At 47.8% G+C, this 9321-nt stretch overlaps 2 protein-coding genes across 3 annotated transcripts in view; both read right to left on the reverse strand.

The window, feature by feature from the left end:
• The window catches only part of LOC121592685, a 30334-nt gene extending 23607 nt beyond the window's left edge, over window positions 1-6727 (reverse strand). Inside the window, exon 1 of one of the 2 annotated variants that reach the window (XM_041914354.1) lies at window positions 5629-6727. In XM_041914354.1, the coding sequence (XP_041770288.1) occupies window positions 5629-5645 (17 nt within the window). In that variant the 5' untranslated portion in view covers window positions 5646-6727. Of the gene's footprint in view, window positions 1-5341; window positions 5578-5628 lie in introns of those variants that run through there. The other variant, XM_041914349.1, reaches the window with a different exon arrangement.
• An 877-nt stretch (window positions 6728-7604) lies between these two features.
• LOC121592704 (DNA methyltransferase 1-associated protein 1) lies at window positions 7605-9178 on the reverse strand. The gene is made up of 2 exons (XM_041914412.1): window positions 8976-9178; window positions 7605-8906 (listed from the first exon to the last, which is right to left on the reverse strand). Exons 1-2 carry the CDS (start codon window positions 9071-9073, stop codon window positions 7655-7657), a joined length of 1350 nt encoding a protein of 449 aa, XP_041770346.1. The 5' UTR covers window positions 9074-9178; the 3' UTR covers window positions 7605-7654.
• Between the last annotated feature and the right edge of the window lie 143 nt (window positions 9179-9321).

Below are 9321 nucleotides of genomic sequence, written 5' to 3' on the forward strand. Positions count from 1 at the left end.
TTGTTGACTATTGGCAGTACGCGCGCACGCTGCCCGTCCCGCTTGATGCCGAACCGTCGGGACCGATGATGGGGGGACACTGTAGTCATCATCATTTTCGTCATTATTATCGCTTAGCCGACGTCGAGTCATACGAATGGGCCGGGTAAAGACCGTCTAATACGGTAAGGGAAATCGTTCTTTTGCAATAATTCGTTCTCGTGCCACAAAACTCACGGGGTTTGCAAGACATATTGATGAAGCTCATCATAATGAAACATAATTTGGTGATGTATTGGTACAAACGCATAGAATGTACGATCATTTCAACAATTCTTCAAAGCATTTTTATCTCTATTGACGATCATACAGGGACAGAGTGATGTCAACCAGTAGTAGCAGTACAGTTGTTTTACGATCGGTACTGTTTATTTTCCTCCCCAACTCGTACATCACGTACATTAGCGGATGCATCACTGCACCCTTTTGAAATGAATTTCGTCTTTAAACTCTGGCTTGAAAAAAGGAGACGAATACAGAATCTCTCGCTGTCTAGACATAACATCCCGCACACCGCAAAGTTACGATCGGACTCGCGTCAAAATGTGGGCTATAGTCAGGAACACATCTGGTACCGCTTTCCAATAGACCTGCCACTTCACTTTCCCCCGAAAAGCCGTCGCTGCGGTTGCTTCCCTCAGTCTCATAACTTTGTACTATTTTATTGCACACGTCGAGACGCACAAGATGCGATAGTTTACGATCGATTCCTCTCCCGTGTGTGAGAGAGATCGGGTAAAATGGGTAAATGGACCTACCGCTATGTGCAGTTCGATCGAGTTGAAAGAGGTGAAGATTTATGTACTACCTCTATACACATAGGTCAATTGGAATGCATTATCGGGGTTTTAGGGTTATAGGGAGTGATTCTACTATGCAATTTAATAGAGGTGATAGAATTCTGATCAACATTGGACGTAAAGTGTGAATGAAGTTTCCAAGTAGAAACTGCTAAAGTTCGTTGCGTTGAGCTCGTTTTACAGCTTTATATTCACCTCCAATTGAATTCTGCATATTCAACTGCCTCCAATAAATATCTACGCATACGATCTTAATCCTCTGGTGCTTGGGATGGGAATTCCAAGAATTAACTCCAACTGCTTCAGAACTAACCTCACACAGCAGCAGCACATTTCACTCGGTTTGTGCTCTAACAAAACAAAGTGATCCTTATTTACAAACAATCGTTCCGCCGGCAAAGCCCTTTCTTCCCCAACCCCAACACGCACACATACTTTGTTTCTGTTTGCCTCTCCCGATATCAAGTGTGTAATAATTGGTGACTCTGTTGGCTGCTGCTGCTGCTGCTGCTCCAGAACCCAACACCGCAACGGGTCGTATAAAAGTGGGAGCGCCCCTTAAATGGAAAGCCACTAACCACATATATGTGTGTGGAAGAAGGTGGTGGTGGCAGAAGGGCAGCATAATTCCGACATACAGCACTTTGCTTGGCAAAAAAAAACGCGGCTACGATAGCAACAGTAGAGAGTGCCATGTCAGCATCCTCCATCTTCGGAACCATAACATGGTTTTTGAATAATGTGTCCCCTCCCCGGTGTGAGTGGTTCATCTCCCGAAAATAAAAGCCAACCTTCGCCAGCTTCGCACCGAAACGGACTTCCCGTAGCGATGATCAGCAACGCCACAAGAAGAGATCGAGCGCGCGCGCTCGCTCGTCCCGGCAGCTGGGTGTGGTGGAGTGTTGAATTGATTCTCTTCTCCTCTTTTTTTTTGCATTTTGATTGTCACATCACTGATCTCGCATTGGCCGCTCCCAGCCGATTTACAATGTAGTTTTAAGCGTTTTATTTCATCCACACTCTATCGAAAACAGACCATCCGACATCGGGGAAGGGGAACCTGTGACCTGTTGTTGTTCGACGCGCGTCTCTCGAGAAGCATACACACACGTCAAGCAGCAGAATGACATTTGTCACGCCGTAATGGTACCGCGGACAGGCTCGATCCTCTCGGTTAACCTTTCCGATCTTCTGGACACCAAGGAGGAGCCTCTTTCCAAGCCTGCGAGGCCATCATGCTTCCCCGAATATCAATGCATCCACACACACACGCCATCATCACCTCTCACACTGGGTGTTTATGTTGCGCTTCAGAATTCAGCTTCAGCACGGGGAATTATTCGTAACACGAAGAGGAAACCCACAATCTTCGTTCCTAGAACCTACCCCCCGAAGTGGATATTCTTTTACGGAAAAGGCAGACGCGATTGGTGTAACGAGAAATTTGAATACAATGCTTGCGCTCTGTGTAACAGAGCAGAGAAACAAGGGTGAGCAGTCCATATGGGTTGTTGGTGACAAATTCGTATGAGCTCAGCCCAGCGACACCACCAGGAAAATAGTTCTGGAGTCTAGGCTCTAGGGAGAGCACCCCGCCACAGCGCTGTCGTTTCCACGGCGGGAAAAGGGTAACGACTTATTTGAATAACAATAAAACCGCTCAGCGGAACGCGAACGCTCATTCAGAACGGAAACTGCGCGCCGTCCACTCTGTGCTGTGCTGTGTTAAATAACGCGATCTGGTTCCAGCGTGTACCACACACCCCGAAAAAAACGGGGGAGCAATTGCAATTAACAACAATGGATCCAATGCTGCTGCTGCACTCGAGCATGATTTGGAGCATGTGAAGTAGAGCTTTGCAGATGAATCTATGCTCGAGCACAATGTGTACCATGCACACACCCCTTTTTTTCGTTTAGCTGGCTGGGAAACACGTTTAACCATAGAACTGTTCATTTTGACTTGGACTGGCATTCTTACTTAACTCAGGCCTGAAATAGGCAATAACTTTACATTGTAACCTGTATTGTGACACCTTCCATATGAATAGTTTCACTGATAACGCTCCTTTGCTGTGCTAGAAGGTGGAAACACAAATGGAATGTAAATTTTACCCATTTCCAAACGATCCGTATCCGGAAACAACCATTCGATTAGACTCGAACGGCAAAGAGACGGTTGCATTCCAACGAGGCGTTCGAAACCGTAGTGACATACATCGTAAAAGGGGTGGTGGGCTAGAAATATGTATCAAACGACCGCCGGAGCGTGTTGTGACCAATGTTTCTAATCAAATTCGAATAAGCTACAATTAGAAACGGACCCCAACCAGTCATTTTCTTAAAATGAAAAATAAATTACCACATCTCGCCATCAGCCAACCTCCTGCGTAGCGTAGAACCCGCGGGAACCCGAAACTAATGAAAGCAATAAATTGACACCCGCGATAACACACACAAAAAAAGGGCCGACGATAAAGAAAAAGCCATGCACCAAGACGAAATGGAAAGAAGGCTACTTTCCGTTGGGAGACAGAGGGCGCAGTGCGTGTAAGCCCTCCAACGGTTGAAGGAAGTGATGACAATGCAGCGTGACGAAGCCGTTCTACGGTGGTAAAGCTGCACGATGCACTTTCCTTTGCGCGATGCAAACGAACTCTGTCGGCTGAGTCAAGCGTTAAAGCGTTCGACTAAAAGTGGACGAAACGAATGTGACAGACGCTTGTGAAGTGGGTTGTATCGGCACGATGACGGGCCGCGAATGAAGTTTGCTCAAGATCATGTGGCAAGAGCATTTAATGCTCCTCCAGCAAAAAGGCCAATAACTTAAATTCAAACCGTTACAAATTATTAAAAGCTTCTTTCAAAAATCATAAAATTCTTCGTTTCTTTCAAACGGCTCAGTAGCAGAACGACCTCTTGAAAATGGCCGCAACGAAACATACCAATAATGCTAGCACTCCACACAGCCCACGGAACAAGCAGCTACCAGAAATACTCGCGACCGTATCGGACATGCTCGATCTGGTAAGCTGACAAATCCCTAACGAGGCACCGAAACGGAGGCAGCCAACAACGTCTGGATAATCTTGCACTTGATCGATTCCTCTCGCCCTCAATCCGGTTTGAATTGCCCCAGACGTGGGCTGCTGTATTGTAATTCAGCTGCACCGTGTTAAATCTGGAGCGACCGTTCTCTGGACCCCCGCCCCAAGAGAACTCTCAAAACTCTGCACAATCAATCATCATGCCAAATGCCGTAGCCAGAAAACCATTAGAATGCGTAAGAATTCCGAAATACGCTCATGAAACTATCTCTGCCAAAAAGCGTTCATAATGGCATGTAAAAAAAAGCTAGACGTAAAATAGCAACTATTGCTATTATATTTATGCTTTCCCTTACTGAGCTTAAACCAGTTGAAGGGAACTTCCGCCCTCCAGAGTAATATGTCCACATCCTGCGACGTGTGCGATGGCCGACGCCACCGCTCCGCATGTTTGTGGTTTTATCAAAAATGGGTGTCATTTCCCGCGAGTTAGGAAGAGGGAAGAAGAGAAAAAACCCCTCCCCATGATAACTGAGAAGATTTATTTCGTTTCCGATTACGATTCTAACCACCAAATGCTCACGCAGCAGCAGATTGCCCGCGCTCCGAAGGGAAAGCTTACGGAATGGAGCCGCATGATCAAAGCGATTGGGTGGCTTTTTGGGGTATGATTAATTGTTTTCAGGATAGTGCCGATAGGTGTGTGCGTGTGTCCGCCACCTGCCAGTGTTATGGAACGTTGCGTCCTCGTTGGCGGAAAAGAGCCACGGAAGAAGATATGACTCCGGTGATAGCAGCAGACAGCAGACGGCAAACGATCAACGATCGCGTCCTCTTGTCAGCGCTAGTCATCATCCCGTAGACAACTCACTTAAACCGGTAGCTATTTCCTTGAGGCATGGGTCGAACATTCTTTTATTTTCGCCAAGAGATAAACGGATAGCAGCGAGCTGCAACAGGTTTCGGGAAATACGCTCCACAGCCTACACACACACACAGCTCTATAGGTGTCATGAATTGATGCCCTGTGGGCAACAATTAGCAAGTGAGTGTAGAAACGACATACCACAGCGTTGTGTATAGGACCCACTGCTCTAAAGAGGTTCGTGCCAGGGATTTATTACAACCAATTAATCTTCACGGTAACAAGCGTTGTTACTTCCCTGCACAACAGTCTTGTACGTTTCGTCTGCCCGGGAGATCTTTCGGCGAGCTCTCGTGATCCACCAAAAGAAAGCATCTTCCACGTCGCGATCGTTGCCAGGGGTTCCAATATAATTATCATTTAAATATAAAAAAAGTCCCACGCTCAATTTAGCTGAAGCTGAGTACGATACGAATACGACAATTATAATATAAAAACCCTCCCAGTAATGGGTCGTGAATGTTAAGTAAAAAGCCCACCCCAAGATATACACCGCCCACTGACTTGTGGTTCCAACCGTCTTGACTCACTTTCTTGCGAAACGCGCCGCCAACATGCGTGGGGGTCGGTCGGTACTCGGGTGCTGTACAACGGTGTCGTTCGCCGACCGCCACTCAAGCAAACGCAATCTGGAAAGAGATATCCTCTCCCACGCAATGCAACCTCCCAGACATTGTCCTCCAAGTGTGTGTGTGTGTTTCGAACTAACGTCGTCATCGTCAAAGGGAAAGGACATACTTTGTAGTCTGCGGTGGTGGTTCACTCCTTATAGGAAGAGGGACAAGTTGAATTTTATGAAAAGTTTTGATCTGCTTACCTGTATTCGAACTGCATCTTGCGTTCGATGCTGGCGTTGACAATTGGTGGGGGGTTTGAGAACTATCGGTGGTACCTCATTCGTGCTGCGAATTGTTTCTTCGTTTTGTGCCTTAATACACTCTCCAAGCAACGTCTACTGCGCCTCAGCGAATGAAAGTGATCCAAATATCCACCGTTTTTTTTTCACACCGCACCTTCACCAACTCTTGGATGACAATTTTTAACAACGCCTACTGCCTTGCACGCTTTACGCTCCACAAAGGCCCTACTACCAAACGACATGCCCCATAGGGAGAATGTGAGAAGATAAGCCACCGTCGCCCGTGGTAACAACGGACGCACACTCGCGGAGGTCGCGGTTTTGGCCGTTATAATTGGAGCCGAGACGTTAAACTCGAGAAGTTGTCGTGGGCACACTTGAGCACAGAAAACCGGTAAAACAACAAAACAGCACCAGGGCGAGCGCGTGCTGCTGCTGCTGGTAGGTACACGCCAAATTCACAGCACCGACAGCAACGAAAATGTGTGCTCCACTCCGAAACCGAACCGCCTAAACGAGATCTCCTTCTAAACACAAGCACAGGTCGCGAATGCTGAGGATGGGGAGTAGGGCGCAACAAATAGGTTTTGCAGGCTTTATATTCCACCCAACGCTTGGTGGTGGTGGTTCGACCACTTTTCACAAACTATTCGTGTACGGGCTGACACAATCGGGGCGCACTGGTGGAAACTGCGATTCTAGGCGTGCACAAACACACTGTATGATCATAGCCTTCTAGGGACGTTTTCTAACTTCTTTATCTTCACGAAGGCCACCGCAAAGGTGAGCTGCCGTTGGCATTTGGTTCGTGTTAGGACGATCGCGTGAAGTTTGTCGTTGCGTTTCTTTGCGAACTTACTGCAACGTGAACCACTGATCCGTCCATTTTTTTCTAAATATATTTTCACTACACACTATGCAAGTGATTCGTCTCCGCTAAATGTAACCAATTTAGCGATATCCCACACGGGTGACACAACACGATAATGCGCACCGCATACACGCGTGGCTGTTTACTTTCGCTTTGAGCGCGCGTGCGTCTTCGCCCCGTTCACTCGATCGACTGTGATCCGCGGCATGATCCGCGGCTCGTCGTAGCCCTTCCAGGTGACTGTGTGTGTATGTGTGTATGCGCTTTTGTTTTGTATCGCTCTCTCGCTCGCAACCGGCTCATTCATGCACTCGCTCTTTCTCGCTCTCCCATACGCATTCTCTTCGTACGTTTGTTTAGCTTCTTTTACCTTTGCTCGTTTTTACGCAAACAAACCCCCCTCCACTCCATGCCGCTTTTTACTCACTTCACCCCACACACACAGGCATACGATGTGTGTTTCCTTTTTGGTTTGCATTCTACCTACACGATCGTCCTACACAGTACCGCGCATCGTTTTCCGTCCTTTACCCCGGTGGTCTCTCTTTCCGTTCGTAATCCATCACGTTTACCTCAACATTTCCGCCGTGTGTGTGTGTTTTTTTTTCTTCTCTCCTTCCTTACTTCACTTACCTTACTTATCCTTCCTGCTTACATATTCCCGACAATTCCACCCCGCTTTTGTCTGTTTTGTGGTAATTCTTCCTTTTTCATTGTTATGCCCATGCTGCTACTGCCGTAGCGGTCGATAGCGGTCTTTCCCCCCGTCGGCCACGTGTTGAGACCGGAGAACCGGTTGCTCGCCGGTGCCAGGCTGTTGTAACGGCTAGTTCTGGGAGCTTTTTTTATTTCCGAAAATGTACGTGCGAGCGCCTTTTTTACGGTTGCCTAACTTTGGTGGGAAACCGGAAACGACATTTCTATTATACGTATCGTAAGGACCTAGGGTGATATGTAGCGTGTAAAAAGGGGTCCGAATAAGGATAGAAGAATTTGTAATTAAATGACACAATTAAAAACACACCAGAATGTGCCACATTTCTAAGCATGGAATTGTATTGTGTTTTAAAATGAAAACTTTATTCGTTACGTATAATTCTTACTTCCTCCACATCAAACCATCGATCCTTCAACATCCATCCCACCGGCCGAATCATCCGCCGGTGGATTGACCAGTGCGGCCGGAATATTTAGCGTCTTACCCGGGCACAGCGCTTCATACTGATGTTTCAGGCTCTCCAGCTCAAAGTTACAGGTGGCCAGTGCGGTCCGCAATTCGCACAGCAACACCATATCCGATCGCAGCTCATTGAACGCCACACAAATATCTTCTACCGGGGGTGGATTCGGGTCCACCTTGAACTCCTGCAGTGCCTGCTCGAGCGCCTTCGCTTTCTTCTGGCCAACGTTGGCGGGCAGTTTCATCTTTTGCGATCTCAACGACACACCCGTGCCACGCAGATCCGTAAACTTAATGCCAGCGCTCTCCACTGCGCTTACCACCGAATCCACCTTGGACGTGCGTGGCTGCTGTTGGATCTTTTTCTTGTTCAGCTTTTTGTCCTGCTTTTTGTGCGATGTGTTCTGGGTACCGTGGGGCTGCGTTTGGCTATGATGCTGCTGCTGCTCCTTCTGATGGTGTTCCGTCTGTTGCTGGTCGGCCTGCGAGATGAGCTTCTGCAGATCTTGCGTCTTGCGCTCGCGCTCCTTCTTGCGTGCTTCGATCTTCTTCAGCTCGTTCAGCAACTGTTGCTCCTCCTCCACCTGCTTCGATGTGCGGTCGAACAGCTTCTTCAGCTGCTCCTTTCGGCGCCGCTCGTGCTCCGCATCGAACACGTACACCTTCTTCTCGACACCGCCCTGCCCGTTGGCGTTGCGTACTTTGTTCAATATGCCCACCACCTCGTAGTAGCGCTCCTTCAGATCTTCCACCGATTTGATGCCATAGTTTGCCCGCTCCCAACGGTCGCACATGATGATGAACCGAACATCGAACCGTTTGGCCAGATCGAACAGATGGTCCGTCTGCTGTTTGGTCCACTTCGTTGTTTTGAGATGCGCATTGTAATCGTTCAGCGTGTAGGTGGGAATGTCCAGCTGCTTGTTAAACCGGGCGAACGGATACTCCTTCGGCTCGTCCGTCACGCGCTTCCAGTGGTGAAAGACGGCCCCATCAGTACGGGCCGGATTAACGAACGGTGCCCACTCCCAGCGGCGCACCTTTTTCATGCCCAATCGGGCCTTCGTCTTCTTGTAGCCGGAAACGGTATCCGTTGGCAGAAGCGGTGGTGCATCCTTGTTGTCATTGTACAGCAGAGCAAACACCTCCCGGTGCATACCTTCAGGACGTTTGGCCACAATTTTCCTACAAACAGCGAAGCGAATGAGTAAATCTACACCCAAAACCCGTATCCACGGATGACTTCTAGCCTACCTTTCGACAGTGCGTTTCTTGGAGTTGAGCAGTGCTTCCTTCGTTAACTCCGGCGTCACCGGACGCTCCAGCTCAAGAATATCCCGCACATCAGCCATGATGTGAGAAAATATTTAGACAAATCTAAATAAATTTACAATAAATATCGTTCACTTTACAATGTTTTGTTTGTTTTTTCCACAACTGGGGAAGAGCGTCCATTATTTGACGTTTCTTTTCCGAATCCTCTAGTTCGATCAAGAGCTATAAACGCATTGAAAAAGCAACAATGCGTTTCACTGTTTGTCGCGTGGATGACAAAATTTGAAACCAACACGTAATTTATTTTCGATTTCGCATTTCAACG

This window comes from Anopheles merus, chromosome 2L (genome assembly GCF_017562075.2).
Source record: "Anopheles merus strain MAF chromosome 2L, AmerM5.1, whole genome shotgun sequence".
NCBI classification, from domain to species: Eukaryota; Metazoa; Arthropoda; class Insecta; order Diptera; family Culicidae; genus Anopheles; species Anopheles merus.

What these genes read in the sequence shown, in the direction of transcription:
- LOC121592704 (XM_041914412.1), bottom strand. Translation starts at nt 9,073, where the DNA reads ATGGCTGATGTGCGGGATATTCTTGAGCTGGAGCGTCCGGTGACGCCG. An exon ending in AAGAAACGCACTGTCGAAAG is followed by an intron (nt 8,907 to 8,975) that starts GTAGGCTAGAAG and finishes CGCTGTTTGTAG; the next exon opens with GAAAATTGTGGCCAAACGTC.